Source organism: Typopeltis vanoorti, chromosome 15 (assembly GCF_054136105.1).
Source record: "Typopeltis vanoorti isolate ZY-2024b chromosome 15, IOZ_Tvanoo_1.0, whole genome shotgun sequence".
In the NCBI taxonomy this organism is placed as follows: domain Eukaryota; kingdom Metazoa; phylum Arthropoda; class Arachnida; order Uropygi; family Thelyphonidae; genus Typopeltis; species Typopeltis vanoorti.
The window spans coordinates 17,907,396-17,931,868 of record NC_143563.1 but is presented as its reverse complement, the minus strand read 5'-3'; the positions used below and the strand labels follow the sequence as shown (position 1 = coordinate 17,931,868).

At 34.8% G+C, this 24,473-nt stretch overlaps 1 protein-coding gene across 1 annotated transcript in view; it reads right to left on the bottom strand.

Moving 5' to 3' along the window:
• Positions 1-24,473, bottom strand: part of LOC150098430 (valine--tRNA ligase-like) — a 382,977-nt gene that overhangs the window by 340,060 nt on the left and 18,444 nt on the right. Inside the window, exon 3 of the mRNA XM_090405873.1 lies at positions 5,588-5,703. Coding sequence (XP_090261999.1) covers positions 5,588-5,703 — 116 coding nt within the window. The remainder of the gene's footprint in view (positions 1-5,587; positions 5,704-24,473) is intronic.

Genomic DNA, 24,473 nt, shown 5'->3' with positions numbered 1-24,473 from the left:
GTCTTCAACCAGTAAAAAAAAACATTGCTATCAATAATAGCATAGTCAATGATATTTTTCTTATTTTCTTATTTCTTGTATCTTTTCTCCAGGTGAATTGGTGCACATTTTTTATGTTGGAACATGGTGTTAGAAATAACTAGTCCATATCCTAAACAGAAATCCAGCAGGTACTTATCATTTTATTAGCTTTGCTCTTTCCTCCAAATATTCCGAAAACATTTCTGTGTCTGGCAATGATCCCTTACTCTGCTGTTAAATTCTCCGACAGGGACCACCTTTTCCTTTTTGTGGTGTCAACTGCCTTCTCTACTAACTCAAAAAATGCTTCCATTTCTTTCTTAGTAAAACCTTTTGTGGGATCACAGAAACAAATAAGTCTCATTGTCTAGTTTCCATTCTGATAATTGTCCACATCACTCTTAGATATTGCCTGTCATTCAAGATTATCCTCATATTAGGTGTAGAATACCACAGCTACTCCTTATCTTCCCTGACTGTTATTGCCTGAATATAACATTTTGTATCTGTTGCTTAGAAAGATCTGTTTTTATCTTCTTTGTTTCAGTCACGTCTATTATGTTGATCTGTTACTTATCCAATTCTTCTGTCAGTTCCATTTCTTTTCTTTTCTACTGATGCTTCTTATGTTGATGGTGCCAATCTTGAATTCTACTGATGTTATGTTCTGGGATTTGTTCCAGTAGCTGACTTTCTGTTGGTTGTCCTTGTTTCTATGTTGAAAACAATGGGGGGCTTGTTGAACCAGTCGAGGCCTAGCTGGTATGCAATTCTGTCATGTTGTACCATCATTTTGCATTATAGTTCAACCTAATAAAATTACAATTTCATCAGTTAAATGAAAAATTGAGCCCAAACTCCTTCATTCAGTATTGAAAGAGAGATACCTAACAGGGTGCACCACAAGAAGGTACAGACTGGTTAGAAGCCTTGTTCTAACCAGTTCTCAGTATTCCTTAAAAGGCTATGTGGAGGTCTCCTATCCAGCTGTGACCCATAAGCATCCTTCAAATGGATGAATTGAATATTGCCCAAATTGGATACGAACAGTCAGGTCATTAATCATATACGACACTCCATTTTTGTTCTGATAATCGTACTGTCTGTATTTTCTTGGACTTAAAAGCTTTTTTTTTTTTTGTAGATGCCAAGATTCTGAAGGTAATTAGGAACTGAGAGAAGCAAAGAACACGATATAGCAGCTTCATGGTACAGGCATATTTCATTAAATAATTTTTGCTGTATTCTTTTTTATTAAGGAATTCATTAATTTTTATGAAAATTTTAATTTTCATAAAATATTTATAAATATTTAAATGGGCATTTGTGACACTAGAAGCACCAATTCACCAAAACCCTTGTCTTTTCATTACACGTGGCTAGTGGTGATTGGGTGGGCCACCAGGGGTATAGGTAATTCTATGTGAATACTTGCTAAACAGTTGGCAAAATCACTTGATACTCAGGGGTAACTCTTCCTTCTGTGTAAAAATTTCTGATCACTTTAAAGCTATATTAAAAAACCATATCCCAAGAAGTTCAAATATTATGATTAGCTTCCATATTGCTTCATCATCATCATCAAATTCCTGCCATGTACCCTCAAGGGGGGTACAGGATATGACAGTACTACATGAAAAAATTACATCATTACTAACTTCCTATCTACAATTTTCCTCCAAATCAGTCTGTTACTTGTCAAGACTCCAACATTATCAGATCTTATATTTCTATCGTCTAAGGCACCTTGTACTGTATCAATCCACCTATATCTTGGTCTTCCTCTGAGTCGTTTTCCTGCCAACCTGGCAGAGAACACTTGTTTTGCTAATCTTTCCTCTCCCATTCTATTTAAGTGACCATACCACCTGAGATTAGCTCTGCTAACGCATTCCTGGATGCTGACAATGTCAAGTTCTTTCCTAATATCCTCATTTTTAATATGATATTGCCATTGATGCCATCTGTTCACGCCTCTAATCTTTCTCAGGACTCTCATATCTGTGGTCTCTAGTCTTTGGTCAAGTGTTTTACTTCTGACCCAGCTCTCAGATCCATAAGTTAAAACTGGTTTGAACACTGTCTTGTATACAGCTAATTTAGTGTTCCGACTAATTTCTTTCTTATTCCATATGAATTTATTCAATTGACTTCCCACCATACCAGCTTTGTTGATTCTGTTGTCTATTTCTATATTTAATTTACCATCTTCAGCAAAAATCATGCCTAAGTAGCTGAAATGTTTTACTTGTTCCACAGGTTCTCCATTCACAACACAGTTGACATTTTCAATGATTCTGCCTATTTTCATTGTCTTTGTCTTTTTATTGCTGACCTTCATACCATATCTAATACAACAGCTATTCAATTTAGTCAGAGAATCTTGCAGACTTGTAGCGGATTTATTTAGAAGTATAACATCATCCGCATAAAGCAAAGAGCTGACATTAACATCTCCAATTTCGATATCAGGTTTAATACCACATTCCTTCATAATGTGATCCATATAGATAATGAATAACAGAAGGGATAATGTACATCCTTGTCTCACACCAGATTTAATATTAAACCATCTTCCTGTACTTCTTTCAATTCTAACTGCTGACTTACAACTCAAATAATTGCTTGATATAATGCCTCATTGACACCATATAACTGAAGCGTATTGAATAGCTTCTCTCTTGGCACCTTGTCATATGCCTTTTCCAAATCGACAAAACTTAAATACAGATCTTTGTTATATTCCCATGCTTTCTCGACTATTTATCGTAAAGTGAAGATCTGATCCTGACAGCCTCTATTTGGCCTGAATCCAGCTTGTTCTTCACCAAGCTTTTCTTCCACAATTCTTCTCAACCGTTTCTCAAGTATACTTGCATACATCTTGCCAGGAACACTCAGTAGGGAAATACCTCTGTAATTCTCACATTCAGTTTTATTTCCCTTTTTATATATGGGTACTATAAGAGTTCTACTCCAATCATCGGGAATTCGTCCCTCTGTCCAGGCTTTCTGAACTATGCAGTGCAGCCACTGTAAGACTCTTATACCACCATACTTCAGCATTTCTGGTCGAATATCATCTACTCCTGCTGCCTTTCCACATTTCAAGCCTTTGATGGATTTTTCTACTTCAAGTATGGATATGTATTCCTGACTGCATGCCTGGTCTGTGTTTTTTATTACTGTGCTGTCATCACTGCTTGTTTCATTTAGCAGTTTTTCAAAGTAATTACTCCATACTTCAAGGATATCTTTTTCTCCCGTTTTCATGTCACCTTTATCATCTCTAATTCCTTTTACAGCACTCTTTCCTCCATTCCTAAGCTTCTTCAACAACCTCCAGAATATTTTGCCACCTTCTTGATATTTATTTTCTATATTCTTGCCAAAGTCCTCCCATGACTTTTGTTTAGCTAGTTTTACACACTGTTTCATATTGCTTCATTATTTATTAATATGCAACTAACTGAGGTCTATAATTTGATAAAATTCCATCCTCTTCCCTACCTCCACAGGACATATTCAAATTATTCAAATTTACAGTACATACTGGTTATATCATATGGAGAGGATATAATCCATTGCTATCTCATACAAACAAATGGATGAGATAGCAATGGATTCCTCCTTTTCCCCTCCTCCCTTTACCTAATTTCAACATAGAACACCTTAAAGAGCCAAGCACTCATACAGCCACACTCAAACCAATGCATCAACTACAATGTGCAGATAATCTTGCTATTTCACCACATAGTTAGACACATTACATAAAATTTTAGTGTATTTAAAAGAAAAATCCATTTCACAACAGAAAATGAATCAAATAATCATCTGTTTTTTCTAGATAGACTAGTCTCATGCCTTTCAAATGGTTCATTATCTTTTTCTATTTATAGAAACCCAACACATACGGGAAGATATTTACACCAATACTCATACCATCATCCAGCCCAACAGTACATCATCTTAAGACACTAATACACAGAGCCAGGGCTATCTACTCCAATGATCAGGCTCCTACCACTTAACTCATCTACCTCTGCAACAAATTTTTAAACAACAGCTATAACCAGATGTACACGTAGGTTTCTGTGATTAAGCAGTGGGAAGTTTTCAGTATTGAGACCACATTGTAATATAAATAAGGAGTTTATTAAAAATAAGCAATTAAAACCTGACAAGTTTTGTGCATCATAAGATTTACATTATACATCAGGGGTAGTGATACATAAAAGTTTTACACAACGAAAGCCTGTTAACAATTAATTACACATATTAGATGCTTTTGATAACTTCACAACTGTTAAATATAATTGATAAACCAGAATACAAATGATAAATAAGTTAATGTATATGTGTTGAAATATTGCTAGTTGTTGATATCACGTTCTGTGGTATCACGCGTGTTATATCCTAGGTCTGTGGCAGTTAAATTTTTGATGAAATCAGACCATACTTCCACGGACCTAGAATATAATATGCATGATACCACCGAATGTGACAGCAACAACTAGCAATGTTCCAACACATATACATTAACTTATTTATCATTTATATTCTGGTTTATCAATTATACTTAACAACTGTGAAGTTATTAAAAGCATCTAATATGAGTAATTAATTGTTAATAAGTTTTTGTTGTAAACCCTTTATGTACCACTATCCCTGATGATGTAAGTCTTATGGCACACAGAACTTGTCGGGTTTTAATTGCTTATTTTTAATAAACTTCTTATTCATATTACAATGTGGTCTCAATATGGAAAACTTCTCACAAACCTCAAAAAACAGATAAAATACTAAATACCCATCAATCCCTTCTCTAATACACAAGACCACAGCGAAACTGTTATTATCCCACATATTCCAGGCACATCTGAAAAGATATCCAGAATTCTTAATAAATATAGGCTCTGCACCACATTCAAACTATATATGTATCAACTAGCAACATGTCATCCATTTTCACTTAAGTATAAACTCCATCCTTTATCATATCAGGAGTGCTGAAATGCCTTGAGCTGCCTTACTATGAACAAACAGGAAGATCTACTGGAATCCTTTGGAGAACATAATGATGGTGAGTATGTCTTATGTTCTCCAAAGGAACTAGCAGACCATGTTTTAGATACCCCTTCACATAAGGTTAGGTGGTGGTGTGTGTGTGGGGGGGGGTAATGACAGAGGCCATTGCAAGTCAGAGAGACTTTCTGGAATCAGCAGGAGTTATGAAACATTCCATAAACAAGAGCAAGTATGCCTGTACTAATTTGCTAAAAATTTGGGAGACAGTTATTTTAAGATTGACTAAATACTTAACCTCTCTTTATCCAACAATGGATAGTACCAAATTAGAACTTTCTTTGGAGTGTCTGTTACTGTTTGCATACCGTATCAAACTGATTTTGCTCCAAAGATGTTGGATATAAAAGCAGTTAGATGTTAGTAGCTGAATAAATATCTTCGCGTGTGTGTTGCAAATCAAACATTACAGATGTAATATTTGTAGTTTGATAATGCAAATAATGGTTTCAAAATTTCATATGTTTAATCCAGAAATTACCTTTTCATATGGAATCAGATATTCTGGTTTGAAGAAGCCTTCTTTTTGCCACCAATCGAACCATCCATCCTCTACATTGCCTGCATTATAGATATTTGGAAAAGGTCCTGATACATCTAAAATGACAACATGAAATTTATTTGTCACTACATATGCTACACACTGTTTAAGAAGAGCAATAAAGATATGATAAATAAAAAATTATTCGTGATAAAGTCTGGAAATATGGAGCTTTTCATTCAATGTAAACAGAAAAAATTCAAAGCTTTCAAGCTTTCACAATGCACGAAAAAAAAAAAATCATTTTAATAGTAAACACATAATGATCTTTCAATGTAATTCTATAAAATGGTAAAATAAATTTAAATGTGTGATTTCTGTAATTTTTTCCCAAGATAATGAAAATTATCTTTATCACTTTTTATTCTTGTCCTCATCTGTGAATTCAAAATTACACAATTATACAATTTAAATATATTCCAAGATGACAAACATGAAATTAAAAGCAAATTGATTTTAAGCAGAGAACCAGTGTGGATCAAATAAGCATGTGAATATGCAATGCAAGTAAGATAATGTCATTTAACGACAAAAACAACTCTGAGAGAAAAATATATATAATCACAACAAAATAATCTAAGCGCAAAAGTAGACAAGCCAGAAAAACAAACAGAATACATCACAACAAGCATATATTGAAATTAATTCAGTACAACAGTGAATGCAAAAAAGGCAGACAAATGAAAGTTTTGCAGAATGATAATGGATGGCGGAAGGGGAGACTATACAAAATGAGACAAAATAACAGTATACATTAAATAGCAAAACTGAGAAGTGGCCAGATACTGGCTATGTCTACAAGAAAGATAATATTATTATTATGTATCTAGCTAATGCATTAATCAGCTAATTTATATGATCTCTTTGATGGCAACCTAATAATTTTTCTTCTTCTTTTGTTACCTATGCATTTCAAAACCAATTCAGTTAAGCCCATATAAAAAATACAGCATAAAAAATGATTTAATGAGGAATGTGAATTGGCAATAAAGAAAAAGAAAAAAAAAGAAGCATTTGGCTTAATTACTCAAAAAAAAAAAATATGCATGCTGCTCAGAGATACCAAGAGAGTAGCAAAGAAGCCAATAAAATAATAAAACATAAAATTTTTATGTGAACAGATTGAAGAAATCTAGAAATACTTTATAGTAAAATAACCCTAGAAAATTTTTCCATGAAATTAAAAACCAAAAAACAGGCCCACATAGGAAAACAACAATAATCGACAACAGCAATGGGCAAACACTAGCTACTAGAGATAAAATAGCAAACAGGTGGAGAGAGTACTTTAACAAACTCTTAAATTATGATGAACCTGCTGAGTCTTTTAAACAGACAAAGCAGAGCATCATACCCAGAAATATTTAAATATTCACTAGCTGAAGCAGAGGAAAGCATAAAGCAGTTCAAAGCCAGGGCACCAGGTACTGTTGAAAAAAAAAAAAAAAAAGCAAACTCATTAAATATGGGAAAAGTGAATTAAGCATGTACATAAACCGGTCTATGGGGGAAAAGAAGAGGTACTTGCAGAATGGAAAGAATCGCCAATCATTCCAATATATAAAAATGGGAAACAAAAATCAACGTCAAAATTACAGGGGGATATTGCTGTTGACAGCAGGCTACAAAATTTTATCTAATATTATACTAGAAAGAATCTTACCTTATGCTGAAGAAAATATAAATGAATATCAAACAGGATTCTGAAGAAATAGATTGACAGTTGACCAACGTTTTACACTTAGATACTGAAAAAAATATTAGAATATAATCTGGAGGCCTACATTTTATTTAGACTTCAGAAAAGCATATGATAGCATTTATAGAATAGGCCTTTGGGGAGTATTAGATAAAGTAGGAATACCTCATAAGATAATATGTTCAATCAAAATTTGCACCACTGACAGCCAAAGCATGCTATTGGCTAATGGAATTAGATCTGAACCTTTTCATATTAAGATAGACAGGATTGAAAAGAGATGCTGTTTCACCCATCCTTTTTAATTTAGCATTAGAAAAATGTATTCGAGAAACTGTAAAAGATAACACAATCAGGACAATAATATTAGGATATGCATATGATATATGCATATGATATATGCCTGGTTGGAGAAAATGCTGAAAGCATTTTAGAAAACTCAAAATTATTGCTAAAAAACTAGGATTACAAATCAATGAGGTTAAAACTGAATATTCAAATGCATGTAGAAATTAAAATCAAGCAGAAAATGACCAGTTCACCATTGAAAACCTGAAACTTAAAAGTGTCACCTCCTTCAAATACCTTGGTACATTAATTATTTGAGATAATAAAATTAGTACAGAGAGAAAAGTTAGAATATATGCTGCCAATAGATCTTATCATTCAACTACATCATTTATTATCTTCCAGAATTCTATCAAGCAGAGTTGAAATATACACGACAATCATTAGACCTATTGTTTCATACAGAGCAGAAACCTGGAGTATAGCAGACCATGATGCAAAAGAGTTGTAGATCTTTGAAAATAAAATCCTCAGAAAAGGCTATGGACCTATAAGAGATAACACAGCAGATGAATGGAAGAAAAGAAGATATAATCAAGAACTATATGAACTACTGATCCCAATATGGGATCAATAGTCCATATAGAGTTGAGTTCGATTCCTGTTTATGATGTGAGGAACCTTTTGAAAAGAATAGGCAAGGAGAGAATAGTTAAATAAGCATTCAAAATGAAGCCTGTCAGAAAGCGACTTAGTGATAGACTGTGGATGGATGCATTGGGAGGATAATATCCATAAAGACTTAGCTGAGAAGGAATTTCAGAACTGGAATGAAAAAGCTGGAGACAGAAAGGAATGGAAGCAGTTGGTACATGAAGCGAAGAACTACATCATTTATTATCTTCCAGAATTCTATCAAGCAGAGTTGAAATATACACGACAATCATTAGACCTATTGTTTCATATAGAGCAGAAACCTGGAGTATAGCAGACCATGATGCAAAAGTGAGGAACCTTTTGGAAAGAATAGGCAAGGATAGAATAGCTAAATAAGCATTCAAGATGAAGCCTGTTAGAAAGCGACTTAGTGGTAGACAGCAGATGGATGCATTGGGAAGATAATATCCATAAACACTTAGCTGAGAAGGAATTTCAGAACTGGAATGAAAAAGCTGGAGACAGAAAGGAATGGAAGCAGTTGGTACATGAAGCGAAGAACTACATCATTTATTATCTTCCAGAATTCTATCAAGCAGAGTTGAAATATACACGACAATCATTAGACCTATTGTTTCATACAGAGCAGAAACCTGGAGTATAGCAGACCATGATGCAAAAGTGAGGAACCTTTTGGAAAGAATAGGCAAGGATAGAATAGCTAAATAAGCATTCAAGATGAAGCCTGTTAGAAAGCGACTTAGTGGTAGACAGCAGATGGATGCATTGGGAAGATAATATCCATAAACACTTAGCTGAGAAGGAATTTCAGAACTGGAATGAAAAAGCTGGAGACAGAAAGGAATGGAAGTAGTTGGTACATGAAGCAAAGAACCTTAGAAGTTCAGCAAGCTGAAGACAAAATTATGATTTTCACTTGTTATTGCATTTGATTTAAATGAAGAAATACTGGCACAAACCCTTAATCCTGATTTGTATATTATGTAACATGGTAGATGAAGAGGAGCCTCTGTAGCTTAGTCAGTATGGGTGAAGCCCTTGGGTCTGAAAAACCTGGGTTCGATTCCTGTCTATGACATGAGAAACCTTTATCTGGTCTCTTTCAATTAAAGGTAAGTTAACCGGTCTCATAAGAAGGTGGAGGGTTTTCCCTCCTGGTAGCTCAGGTTTTTCATCCCTCAAAACAGGCAGACTGGTCCCATGAACACACACGGCTACATACTTATGGCAAGGAAGGCAACGGGAAACAACCTTGTGTCATATCTCCCTAGTAATTAGCTGCAACTCTTTCAAAGAGAGAAGGCCACAGGATTAGGATTAAGTAGATGAAGAGAAAACATAACAATAATGTTCATAATTTGGCATGTGCTTCAGATCTCTAACATTATAATTGGTCATGATAGCAATTTGTCTTAAAATAATGTTCAGATAAATTGCTACCACTTCAATATTTCATAATTCATGAAATATTGAGGTAGCAGCAATATTTCATGAATCATGATGGCTAAGTAAATTCAGACCATAATTTGGCTATTTAAAAATCTCAATGATGATGGATTAAAATTTAATAATCCTTATAGTATTAAACCAATGGGATGCAGGTTTAATCTGTGGCATGGATGTTTGTCGTTAGATAGTAGACAACATTCGTTACCAGCATGAGATCAACCTGCCCAGTGGAAACACTACATGCATAAAGTTCCACATTTTTTCTCAAGAGCAAAGTTACTGGATTATCTAACTCCCAACTCACTCCAACGTCTGATTATAAATTCATGCTGAAATATAATTAGTTACACTAGCCAAGCATGACTAGTGTAACTAGTCATGCTTGACAAAAAAAAACCTTTCTAGGCTCTTAAAAAATTAAATCAAAGATGACCTAACTTTGTAGTATTCTGAGAGCTTTTTATCAATTACTTAATAAGCTGTGGGGAAAAAAACATCCAATCAATAAATATCTTTAATATTAACGAATGAAATAAAATACACCATACAACTTAGGGAAATGGACAAGGAAGAGAGAAAGCAGGGAGTTGGTGCCCTTCAAGTATAGTGAAACACAAGGGTATTAATAATGTAAAGAACATGTTAACAATAATATCAGCATGATGGTAGAAAACACTCCACAGGAATGCAATCAGGAATAGATGTCAATACTTGAAGTAGAAAAAGCTATCAAAAACCTGAAATGCAGAAAGGCACCTGGGGTTGATGATATTTGACCAGAAATGCTCAAATATGAAAGTGTAAAAGTTGTAATACAGTAACTACATTGTATAATTTAGAAGGCCTAGTTCAGAGTGTTGGATTCCAGATGAATAGACTTCTCATAGTGCCATCTATAAAAAGGGAAATAAAACCGAATTTGAGAATTACATAGGAATTTCCCTATTGAGTGTTCCTAGTAAGATTTATGCAATTATACTTGAAAATGGCTAAGAATAATTGTGGAAGATAAGCTTAGAGAAGGAAAAGCTGGATTCAGGCTATATAGAGGTTGCCAGGATCAAATTTTCACTTTAAGACAAATAGTTGAGAAATCTTGGGAATATAACAAGGATCTGTTTTTAAATTTTGTAGATCTGAAAAAGATATATGACAAAATTTAACAGAAAAGCAGTTTAAAATGCTACAGTTATATGGTGTAAATGATGGGATATTAAATTGAGGAATATATAGTCTATATCTGAGTTGTAAATCAAGTTAGAACTGAAAGAGGTACAGGGGGAAGGTCTGATATTAAATCAGGTATGAGACAAGGGTGCACATTATCTCCACTGTTATGGATCATATTATAAAAAAAATTGGTATCAAACCTAGTATCAAAATTTTGGATATATTAATCTCAGCTTCATTACTTTATGAATATGATGTTATACTTTTAATTACTAGATTTATTTCTACTTAAATAAATCCAGTATAAATCTGCTTGATTCCTTGACTAAATTGAATACCTACTGTGATAACCATAGTATGAAAATCAGCAATAAAAAGACAACAAGTGAAAACAGGCAGAAACATTGAAAATGTAAATTGCATTCTGAACGGAGAAACTATAGAAAACATTTCAGCTATTTAGGCACAATTTTTAGTTGAGATGCAAATAAAATATGGAAATAGCAGAATTAGCAAAGCTGGTGTGGTAGGAAGTCAACTGAATAAATTTATATGGAATAAGAGAAAAATTAATAAAAATATTAAATTAGCTGTATACAAGATGATGTTCAAGCCAATTTTAACATATGGATCTGAGAGCAGGTTAGAAATAAAACACTTGATCAAAGACTGCAGATATGAGAGTTCTGAGAAAGATTATCAGTAGCAGTATCATATTGAAAATGAGGATATTAGGAAAGAACCTGACATTGTTAGCATTCAAGAATGTGTTTCCAGAGCAAATCTTAGGTGGTATGTCCACTTAAACAGAATGTGAGATGAAAGGTTAGCAAAACAAGTGGTTTTTCCCCAGGATGGCAGGACAAAGATCCAGTGGAAGACCAAGCTCTAGATGGATTGATTCAGTAAGATAAGTCTTAGAAGATTGAATTAGTAATACTCAGTCTTCTATGATGTAACTTTTTCATGTAGTACTATCATATCTAAATCCTATATGCTCTCAGATGGTATATGTCAAGAATTTGGTGATAATGATGCTTATTATCTACACATGGCATAGATGTGATACAAGTTTTACAACCTTACACAAAGTTGAACATATACATATATGTTAGGGCTCTCAAAAGGCACCCGGTTCCAAATTTTCTGTCATGAGTACCCATGAACAGAATGCATTCCCTCAAATATAAAATCTTCTATCTTAAAATATTTATAGCAAAAAGCATTTCAAAGATCTACACTGCAAGGAGATCATTTCAATTTTTAAGTCATGCTTTTGCATTTTTTTTTTAAATCTGTATTTAAAAACACAGCATATAAAAATTTCTTTAATTTTTATATGCTATATCATCATCATCATCAAATTCCTGCCATGTACCCTCAAGGAGTGTACAGGATATGATAGTACTACAGGAAAAAAAATTACATCATTACTAACTTCCTATCTACAATTTTCCTCCAAATCAGTCTGTTACTTGTCAAGACTCCAACCTTATCAGATTTTATATTTCTATCGTCTAAGGCACTTTGTACCGTATCAATCCACCTATATCTCGGTCTTCCTCTGTGTCGTTTAGTTACCAACCTGGCAGAGAACACCTGTTTTGCTAATCTTCCTTCGCCCATTCTGTTCAAGTGACCATACCACCTGAGATTAGCTATGTTAACGCATTCCTGGATGTTGACAATGTCAAGTTCTTTCCTAATATCCTCATTTTTAATATGATATTGCCATTGATGCCATCTGTTCACGCCTATAATCTTTCTCAGGACTCTCATATCTAAGGTCTCTAGTCTTTGGTCAAGTGTTTTACTTCTAACCGAGCTCTCAGATCTGAACATTTATATTCTAGCTTGTATACAGCTAATTTAGTGTTCTGACTAATTTCTCTCTTATTCCATATGAATTTATTCAATTGACTTCCCACCATACCAGCTTTGATGATTCTGTTGTCTATTTCTATATTTAATTTACCATCTTCAGTAAAAATTGTGCCTAAATAGCTGAAATGTTTTACTTGTTCCACAGGTTCTCCATTCACAACACAGTTGACATTTTCAATGATTCTGCCTATTTTCATCGTCTCTGTCTTTTTATTGCTGACCTTCATACCATATCTATTACAACAGCTATTCAATTTAGTCAGAGAATCTTGCAGACTGTAGTGGATTTATTTAGAAGTATACATCATCCGCATAAAGCAAAGAGCTGACATTAACATCTCCAATTTTGATATCATGTTTAATACCACTTTCCTTCATAATGTGATCCATATAGATAATGAATGACAGAGGGGATAACGTACAGCCTTGTCTCACACCAGATTTAACATTAAACCATCTTCCTGTACTTCTTTCAATTCTAACTGCTGACTAACAACTCAAATAAAGACTAAGTATTGCTTGATATAATACCCCATTTACACCATATAACTGTAGTGTATTGAATAGCTTCTCTCTTGGCACCTTGTCATATGCTTTTTCCAAATTGACAAAACTTAAATACAGATCTCTGTTATATTCCCATGCTTTCTCAACTATTTGTCGTAAAGTGAAGATCTGATCCTGACAGCCTCTATTTGGCCTGAATCCAGCTTGTTCTTCACCAAGCTTTTCTTCCACAATTCTTCTCAACCGTTTCTCAAGTATACTTGCATACATCTTGCCAGGAACACTCAGTAGGGAAATACCTCTGTAATTCTCACATTCAGTTTTATTTCCCTTTTTATATATGGGTACTATGAGAGCTCTACTCCAATCATCGGGAATTCGTCCCTCTGTCCAGGCTTTCTGAACTATGCAGTGCAGCCACTGTAAGACTCTTATACCACCACACTTCAGCATTTCTGGTCGAATATCATCTACTCCTGATGCCTTTCCACATTTCAAGCCTTTGATGGCTTTTTCTACTTCAAGTATGGATATGTATTCCTGACTGCATGCCTGGTCAGTGTTTTTTTGCTGTGCTGTCATCACTGCTTTTTTCATTTAGCAGTTTTTCAAAATAATTACTCCATACTTCAAGGATATCTTTTTCTCCCGTTTTCATGTCACCTTTATCATCTCTAACTCCTTTTACAGCACTCTTTCCTCCATTCCTAAGCTTCTTCAACAACCTCCAGAATATTTTGCCACCTTCTTGATATTTATTTTCTATATTCTTGCCAAAGTCCTCCCATGACTTCTGTTTAGCTAGTTTTACACAGTGTTTAGCATTCTTGCATTTGTCTCTATATTCTCTAAGAGCACAAGCTGACTTATTTGACAGGAACTTTTGATATGCTTTCTTCTTTTCTTTCACTGCCTCTTTAACTTCCTGTGTCCACCAGGGAGTTCTGATTTTATTATCCTTGCAGACAACCTCACCACATGCCTCTCTGGCAGAATCAATCAAGGTTTTCTTCAGAGTTTGCCACTGAATCTCTAAGGTTTCATTCCTGTTCTCAAAGTCTTTCATTTTTTCTTCAATAATCTTTGTGTCTACAGTTCACATCTGAGAGCTGCTCAACTTTTATTCACTTTAAAACTTTCTTACATGTTATTCTTTTCAATATGAAATTCAATTTTATCCTGCTCAAGACTAAATAGTGATCACTTCCAATTTCAAATCCTCTGTACACTCTGGTGTCCTGCACCAGGGAGAAAACATCACTATCAACAATAACATAGTCAATGAGACTTTTCTTATTCCTTGCCTCTTCTCTCCATGTGAATTTGTGCACATTTTTATGTTGGAACATGGTGTTAGTAATAACCAGTCTATGTCCTGAGCAGAAATCCAACAGATATTTGCTATTATTATTAGCTTTGCTCTTTTCTCCAAATTTTCCCAAAATATTTTTGTATGTCTCACAATCATATCCTACTCTGCTATTTAGATCCCCAACAAGGACCAACTTTTCCTTTTTCATTGTGTCAGTTGCTTTTTCTAAAGCCTCAAAAAATTCCTCCATTTCTACCTTAGTAGAACCTTCTGTGGGACCATAGGCACAAATAAGTTTCACTGTCCAGTTCCCCATTCTCATATTTGCCCACATTACTCTACTTGAGACGAACTGCCAATCAAGAAGATTAGCTTCGTATTTTGTGTTGAATACTATGGCTACTCCTTTTCCTTGATTGTCATTGCCTGAATATAACATTTTATATTTATTGCTCAGAAAGATCTCACCAGTTTTTGTCTTTTTTGTTTCAGTCACCCCTATTATGTCGATCTGGTACTTATCTAATTCCTCAGCTAGCTCCATTTCTTTGCCATTCAGGCTTCTTATGTTGATAGTACCGATCTTTAACTCTGGTGATGTTGAGTTAGTGTTTGTTTTCAGATTTGTTCCAGTAGCTGACTTTTCGCTGTTCGCTCTGGTTCCCTGGCAAAAACAACGGGGGCCTTGTTTAACTGGGCGTCGCCCCAGCCGGCATGAAATTTTGTCATGTCGTACCATCATTTTTTATTTTGGTTTAACCAGTAAGCATACAATTTGGTCAGCTAAATCCCAAATTGCCAGCCCATACTCGTTCGTTCAGTATCCCAGTAGATACCCAACAGGGTGCACCACGAGAAGGTGAGGATTGGACATTAGGTCAGGAGCCCTGGTCGGTTCTCCGCATTCCTTTAAAGGCTATGTGGAGGTCTCCTCTCGGTTATACAGCTTTGACCCTTAAGCACTCCTATATGCTATATTTAAATCAGTAATCAAAAGGTTAAAATCAGTATTATGAAACACTGATTTTAACTTTCCTCTTAAATAACAGAAACATTTCTTTTATTTAACATACTCCTGAAAATGTATGATGAAAGGATTAAAGTACACTCCCCCTGTGCACTTAACTTCAATGGTAAATGATCAATTCATTACAATATCATTGTCAAAGATGAACAGGAAATGAAATCTCACATTATTGAAAAATAAAGTGCTTAACAAATATACAAGTATTAATAATATTGCACATGACCTAAATGGAAGCTAGAAGTTTATGCCATTGTTCGTGCTGGTGATAGAAATATGGTTGGTGATGATGATGAAATGTACAATCACAGAAGGGAGCAGATCATCAATGGAGGTATTCCCTGTAGTGTCTATTCTCTTCCACAAACTATAAAGCCCGTTTTCTAAATTCAAAGTCCAATTTGGAGATCAAGGAAGCTTACAGGACACTTTAAACATTCTTCGGATGCAACCATAGCATTAAAAGCAACAATAACTGAATTAAATTCCAGACTGTCCTACAAGATGGAATTTGACTTATTATTACATGCTTTTGTTATATACCTTTACTTCCTCTTTATTATATATATATATTTGTATGTTTCACTACTCACTCATACACAGTTATTTCCCTTCTAGCTTCTGTAATAGTTTCCAATAAATTTAGCAAATCAGCTATCACCCTCCTATCCTTAAACAAACTAAAATTCAGGCCGCTCTTAAGTTTAGTCACATGTAGTTCTTTCATTCATAAGGGCTTTGTCTAAGTATGGGACAAGGCCTTAAACCTCTGAGACAGCCCACCTGTTAAATATTGGCAAATTTATATTTTGCCGCACCAGCCAATACATAGGATAGATGAGACTCTTATCCAAGGTGGCTCTCTCAGAGTATTACACAGTGATGAACTTTCTAACACTAATTCAACTAATCTCAATTCACTTTGTCTTTGCATGCAGTCGTGGTCTGGAAAATCAAACTATATTCATATATCCCTCCCGCTAGGTTCGATAATAAATTTATGAGTGGCTATTTGAATTCATAAGACAGGCTAGATTCAGGCGAATGCTATAAATCATATTCATTTAGGTTTAAAAGATATACATGAGAAAATTAAAGTACATGGTTAACTTAATCACTTTCCTAGTAAAATTCTGATATCATTACTAACACAAGAACACATGCATAATAACTAGATCCACAGAGTTTTTCTACAAACTTCTGGCTTGATTTAACATTATCTTCAATCACTCTCTGATCACTACTCATACCTCATAATATATCTCAGTTATCTCACATACAGATCCCTTCTAGGGAGACATTCTTCAAAACAGGGACAGGTCACTGCCAAATTGGGATAATCTCTAAAGTTCTCTACAGCATGTCCATACACAAATTAACCTATAGAGTTCACCCAAATCTTTAATTGGAAATCAGATACTTTAACATTCTACTTTACCATCCCATGGAATGACTTTCTGTTCTATCATCAGCCTTGTCTGGACATCAAGGCACCTTTGTTCTGCGATTTTCCGGACACTTACGATAACAGCACGGCCTGGTTCCCCGAGTCAATAAGGCGATGTGTCGCTCTGGACTTTCTCTGGTACCACAGGCACACATCTGGATCACCAGTCACTCGATATGGCTTAGCTACTCTGTTATGAAGAGATAGCTAGCCTTGCCTCGCAAACATCAATAGGCCTCACATGACCTACGGCCGACTCAGAATCTTCACGTTGGCAGAGAATGCGAGCCAACGTTCACGAGCGCAGGAAACAGGAACCAAAAAAGCCCTGGGGGGGGGCTTGACCCTTATATTCTTCCCTTTTTTTCTCGGAGATTCTCACGCTTAGCTACGTTTTTTACTGCACGGCACTTTTTTATCCACGTGTGCGTAGCGTTCTTCCGAGAATGCGTTCTTGCTTCGCTTTCCTTATAATTTCTCTTTCCCTTAGGCCATACGTTATACTGGACAGCTAAAGTGTGACCCTTGGACTTTAGCTTACACTCAACTTGCTTTCATACAATACATAGAATGGGATACTCTAATTAAATTATAATCTTATATAAATTCCTCTATTTGACTCTGTACAAACGGGTTAAGTCTCACATTTTTTTATGCTAAACATTTCTTCAGTTTTGCCTTAAAGTTATAATGTACATTTTTATTTCCTTGCCAAAGCACAACATTCTCTGCCTACAATTAAAGATAGTTGTTCCTGAATAAAATAATCTTTTGTCCCAATTTTTGATTATTCAGGACACAACACTTTCAAGGATACAAAAATCACGAAGACCTATAGCAGATGTTATGCTGGATAAAAATGTAACAAAATAATCAGATAAATGCATGCTTCTTAAATCTGATGAATGGTAAAATAATAAAGCCTTGTCACCTTGTTTTGCTGGAAACTGCTATAACAGTTCTCTGCTCAGAAAAACAAGTATTATCTCTTATCAATCTATCCCATCATGTTTGGATTAGTGAATATACCTTTCAGAAGTACAGTTGGTAATAATTTCTTGTTAGAAAAGTCAAAGAAGTGATATGTTCTCAGTTGAATAATTCAATATCCAATCTTATCCATAACAGGATGCATGAGAGGAGAAAATAAAATTTCATCATATAATGAGTTATCACTGTACAGATCCCTTTCCAAGGCCAATGAACAACAAAACTTGGTATCTACTATCTGAATTCAACATTTAATACTCCTGTCTTTAAAATATAGAAGGAGATATTTAATACTTATAAGCTCTGTATTACTAAAATCTTGGTATTTCTAGCCTGGCTCCCACTGATGAGACCTCAATAAAGGTCGAAACTGGTCTGGGTATTTATCCTTATTGCAAAGCACATCTCCTCCAGGAGATGTGCTTTGCAATAAGGATAAATATTAAGATTAGTGATCAGAGCTCATTCTACTTTTACCATGAGCTGCCTTGATCTTGCACTACGTACAGGATCAGATAGACTTGCAACACTTGCAGGCGCAAACTTGATATGTTTGTCTGTTTGCTTACTTGGGAAACGGAGTAAAACCAGGTCTAAAATAGCTTGGTATCTTTAACATGTCTTTAAAATGTACCCCACAGATTACTTAGCAGTGAACAGAGAGTGTGAGAGGAAGAAGAAGAAGAACCCTGTCTTACACCTGATTTGATTTAATACCAAATTATCTTCCTGGCCTTCAATTCTAACTGCCAATTTGTAACCTAGATATAAGCTATGTATCATTCTATAAGATTCCAATTAGCACAAATTTAGTGTTTTCAACAGTTTTCCTCTTGGTACCTTATAACATTTTTTATCAAGAATAAAACTTAAATAGAGATCCAAATGTTCCCCTGATTTCTCAACTATATGTTATAAGGTGAAAATGTGATATTAGCAAACCCAATTTGGTCTAAATACAGTTTTTTGTTCACTAATGTTTCATTCAGCAACTGTCAGCCTTTTCCCAAATGTTTGCAAAAATATTTCATCCTGGAAAAGCAGGTTTTATTTCTAGAGGAAGGGGTAGCTGAAGGTTAGTCAGTGTATAAGGAGAATGCATTTTGAATACTAAATACTGTGGAAGTTAAGAAGGCAGTGGGACTTGATGGGATGTTGCCATGTGCTTTAAGTAATGGTAGCCAACAGCTCCATGGACTAGCTACTGGAAAAGTACCCAACAAGTTGAAGGAGGGTAAAATAATGCCACCACATAAGAGTAGTGGAAGAATGCAGGAGTCAAACCATTATATAAACCAGTTCACGTTTCTTCTATAGTTGTTAAGATTTTGGAGAAATTAGTAAGATCATACAAAATTAGATGGATGATCTGAGTAATATCTACAGCATGGAGATGTTAAAGAGCACTTGCTTCAGTAATCTGACTGCCTTTCATAATAAAGTAACAAGAAAAGTTGACAAGGGAATGCTTTTTTTTTTTTTTTAAGCTTCTGCCAAGGCATCTGACAGGGTGCCACATTATGAGTTGATATTTTAGTTGCAAAGTATAGGTTTAGATTTCAGGTTAACGAATTAGATTGGAATTTCTAACAGACAGAGTTGAGTATAGGGGAGCAACATCAAGAAAAGGAAGATCACAAGTGGGATTCCATAGGATTCAGTACTGAGACCTTTAATATTTAACCTTTAAACAGTTGTTTGCAGATTAAATGTGAAGCTTGAGAGAGTTAATAATAACAATGGCTGATGTGGATGTTCAAGAGAATTTGAATAAGCTGGAAAGGCAAGCAAATGAATGGGAAATACCAGTTTAATGTAACTAAATGTAAGATCTTGAAATTTGAGATCAACCAATGGGCAGCTACACAGTAATATAGATGTGGTTCTGATCAGGATTTTTTTTTTTTTTTACAACAAAACACTATTGTTTTATCTCTACTAGATAGTGGCTTTTTTGGTATTGCAGCCTGCTCAGCTACCTCTCGCAATATGTCTCTTACACAAATTTCTATCAACAATCATCCCAAGATCCCTTGCCTCCTCCAATTCATCTAGTATAGTTCTGCTAATATAACATGAAGCCTCCCACTGGTTGATCCCAGATCATGTCACCTAGATTTGAAGGGATGAAGTAACCTTAGAGAGGATGCAAAGGCAGATAGCAAAAATACAGTGCCTGACAAAATGAACAAAATACTTAGAAAATGTGGTGTTCATGCAAATTTGCAATGGACATTTGGTATGGTGACGTACAGTAGAATAACTATGAAATGAGGAGAAAGCAAGAAACACTGGATAGGTATCTTTATACACTACATTACATAGTAGAGAGTAAAAATTGCAAAAAAAGATCATGTCACAGAAGTGTACATAATATGCTTGAAAATAAAAATACAGTCACATAACATCAGTACAATATATGATCCCCCCCCTCTAACTTCTGAATAAGTCTGACAGCAGTGATCTAAGGTTAAGCATATCTATAAAATTCTGAGGCAACAAATCCTATTCTTTCACAACAGCAGATATTAATTCACCAAGTAACTGAGCAGTGGCTGTCAGCATGTCATGCACAAGGGCATCCCCCACACACATTTGATCAGATTTAAGTCTGTAATCAAGCTGGCCACGGTAGTTGTTGGCTATCTTCAGTTTCAAGATACCCTTCAACTACTTGAGCTCTACAGGCAATGGCATTGTTATGTGAAAAGAAAATCTAGGCCAAATGAACCTCTACAAAGTTGCACATAAGGTTCTAGGATGTTCTCAGTACCTCTATGCAGTTACAGTAGCCCATATATGAAGAGGGGATGCAGCCATTGATCGCTATTATTAAACCCAATATGAAAACATTGTCTGCACCGTAAGTGTCCCTTTGTGATGTCAAATGGTACTGCATTCTGTATTCTCTCTCTCTAGATCAAATAATGTCCAGAATCCCTTTCTAGGAGAAAAGAACTGTATCTCTATTTGTCAGGCTCCAAGTCACATGTTCATGGTACCAGTTTTGATGAGCTCTGCAGTGATCTCTGGTTAATGGGATACAAACCACTAGCTTCTTTGTGTAGTAAAGAGCACTTGAATGAATTTTCATAATTCAGTTCAAATGGAAACATTTTCACCTAGGGTCACAGCAACATCAAGATACAGTTGGTGAACCTCGGAGTTTTGCTGTTCTGGTTGACATAGCCCTCAGGAGACCTTGGCCAGCTCTTCTTGTAATGGTTCCTGTCTCCTGAAACTGTGTCCATAGTTTGAGACAACACTTAATGATACTTTAAGCTAACAAGCAGCATTTACCCATAACTGCACACCTTCAAGTCATCCAACAGCCCACCATCTCAAAGAATCATCTAAACAATGATGATTTGCCACCCTGAAGGTACTAGAGATGGCCCACTGTGCAAATTCAAAATATGGGAATGAAGTGATGTGGGCACAACCTGTGTTTTATAGGGATGAGTAATTTGCATTGTGTACAAAGTGATAGATCAATTTCTATTGAATACTCAGAAGATGCATGCCAGAATGCCTATGATATGAAATATTTTGCCATCAGAGACACTGTTAAAAATAAAATATTCATGAAAAAAAAAATTTGTTCTGTTAATTTTTTCAAGCAGTCTAATATCAGGACAATGTTGGTTATGAACTTAGAATGAAAATATACAAACTATAAAGTTTCATGGATAGAAGATGAAAAGATGATATGACAGATATTTAAGCTATTGAGAAGTATTTATTGAACTGATACTGGGGAGATTTTCCACACTGTAAAACAAGGGAAAGGAACAAGGACAAGGGGGTCTTGGAGCCTTTATCACTTCCTTTCACAACTTGGAAGTTGTGAAAGGAAGTGATAAAGAAGAGGAGTGAGAGGTGATTGTTTTGCATTTAGGGCAGATGGACCACAAAATTCATTGTCTAAGAGAGTGGTAAGAGTGCACAGTGAAAACAGGTTTGAGTGGTGTGACAGACTGTGTTGTCTAAGATGCCCTTTTCACAATGAGTTTTCTGAATCCATGGAGATCCTAAATAATAATACATAATAACAATAATAATTTTCATATTCGGTTTTATTTTGATTTACATGAATTGGTATGATGAAAGCGCTACTTCAATCATTTGACATTATGACAAAATCACTCTGGATTATGCAGTATATTATGCTGCTTGTATAAATGCAATAATTTGTATAAATGCAATATTTGAACATTTCTGTTTTAATATTATCTAATCCATCTGTCTTGCCACGTAACAGGTTTCTAATTTCTTTTCTAAAGCAGTGACATGCGCCTCCCCCCTCCTACTGTATTCCTCGTTGATATTTTCTACCAATGTTTTATCATTTGTTACTTCATTTAATAATTTTTCAGAATTTCAGATGTCCAGAATATTCTTATCTTCAGTTTTCATATCAATTTTATAATCTTTGATCCAAAGATTATAAAGGGCACCATTTATTAATGATTATTGCAGACTTAAGAGTACCATTTTGTGGTACTCTTAAGTCTATTTCTAAGATTTCTTAGTTTGCCTCCAAATTATTTTTCTGCTTTCATTATATTTATCATCTACATTCTGCATTGCTAGTCAGTAGTATGACTAGCTTACTAACCACAGTTAGTAGTAAGAGGTGTTCTTGAGTTGGTACAACAAAGATAAGTTTTTTTATTAATAATTATTAATAAAAATAAAATAAGCAAAGGTTTAATTATAATTAAACCTTTCCAAATTTCCACACAAGACATACATTGCTGTATGTCTTGTGTGGAAATTCTGAGCACAGCAATGCTATGCATATATGTGAGGCAAGTGGTTCAAGAGAGAAAGAATCTATTAACAAGTTTCTTGAAAAACTTGGAACTGTATTTTTTGGGAAAAACAATATGAGGAAAGTCTGTTCCAAAAAAAAAAAGACAGATGAAATAAAGGAAGAAGATGAGAAGTTGGTTCCATATGTTTGGATGTGTATGCATGTCGACCAGTGGCTGTTTATGTTCTTAGATGAAGGCACAGGAATAGTAGTGGACAGTTTGGTGGAACAACAACTATAAGAGTACCTATTGCAAATGCATAATACAGAAACAGAGTGCCTATGTGAGTGCAAGAGATCTCTGAGCGGGGCAGGGGTCACTTATTAGGATCTAGAACATCATTCTGACATTATGTGCTAGAATAAGATAAATGTAAAAGTCGATCTGAGAAGAGAGAATTGATCTTGGTTAATGAAAGTAACATTATAAAAAGTAAAAGGCAGTGAATTAGGATATTTCTTCCAGGTAATAAGATTGGATTTTGATAGCACTGAAATGTACTACATTATCTTTACTTCACTTGACAATGGAGAGAAAAAGATCAGTATTTATGAAGCACTTGTTATGGAAGATCTTGAAGCCTGAATCATCTGCACACTACAAAGTTTTTCAAATAAAAAAAGAGGAATGAATAGTATTATCGTCAGCAAAACTATGAGAGGATTTGAAGTTAAAAAGAAAGAGAGAGAAGATTATTGATGCATGGGAGTATGGGAGAGAGTATAGAACCCCGAGGTAATTCAGCACTAATAAATTTAATGAGAGGAAGCCATCCACCATGACATGCACTGAACAATCAGAGAGGAACCCATCAATCTAATCATGAAGGACAGGATGGAGACCATAAGATGGTTACTTGTTGAGAAGGTCTCAATACCAGACAGTCAAATGTCTCGGAAATAAAAAGAGTGACCATATGTATTTCTCCAAATCTTTCTATGGCATATGTCCAAAAGTAGACAAGGTTGGATGAGAAGGTCTGCTGTAGAACATGAATAGTAGAAACCATATTAATGATCACTAATTAACTGATGAGCCTCAAATGGCAAAAAATTTTGTTGTTGAAAATCTTCCCTACCACTTTTGAGAGTAATGAGGTGAGGGTAATGGGATGACAGTTTTAACATTGCTGCATTGGATGTTATCATAATCTTTTGAACAAAATGCATATTCTAATTCTTTTTGGAGAATATCACTATAGTTAGTATGATTACAAATATCAAGATTTGCTAAATTTTACTAAATGAATTCCTTTGAGCATTTTATTTTCTCTAGCTTGATGGCTTCAACCTTAACATTCTGCAATTGCATGCAGTGAAATAAATTTGTACTTTATTTTGCTTTGTATTTATACAATACTCTGAAGACTTTTACTAAATGAATGTTTTAGAGTTCAAGTATAGTGTTGTCGCTTTTCTTTTAGATGCAATACAATATAAACAAATTTAATTAATTACATAATTATAAACTTTTTTAAATTATTATATCATTTCTCTTCCTTTAACGTCATTGAGATTTTATGTAATTAAAGGTGAATGACACACGTAAACAATATGGCAGA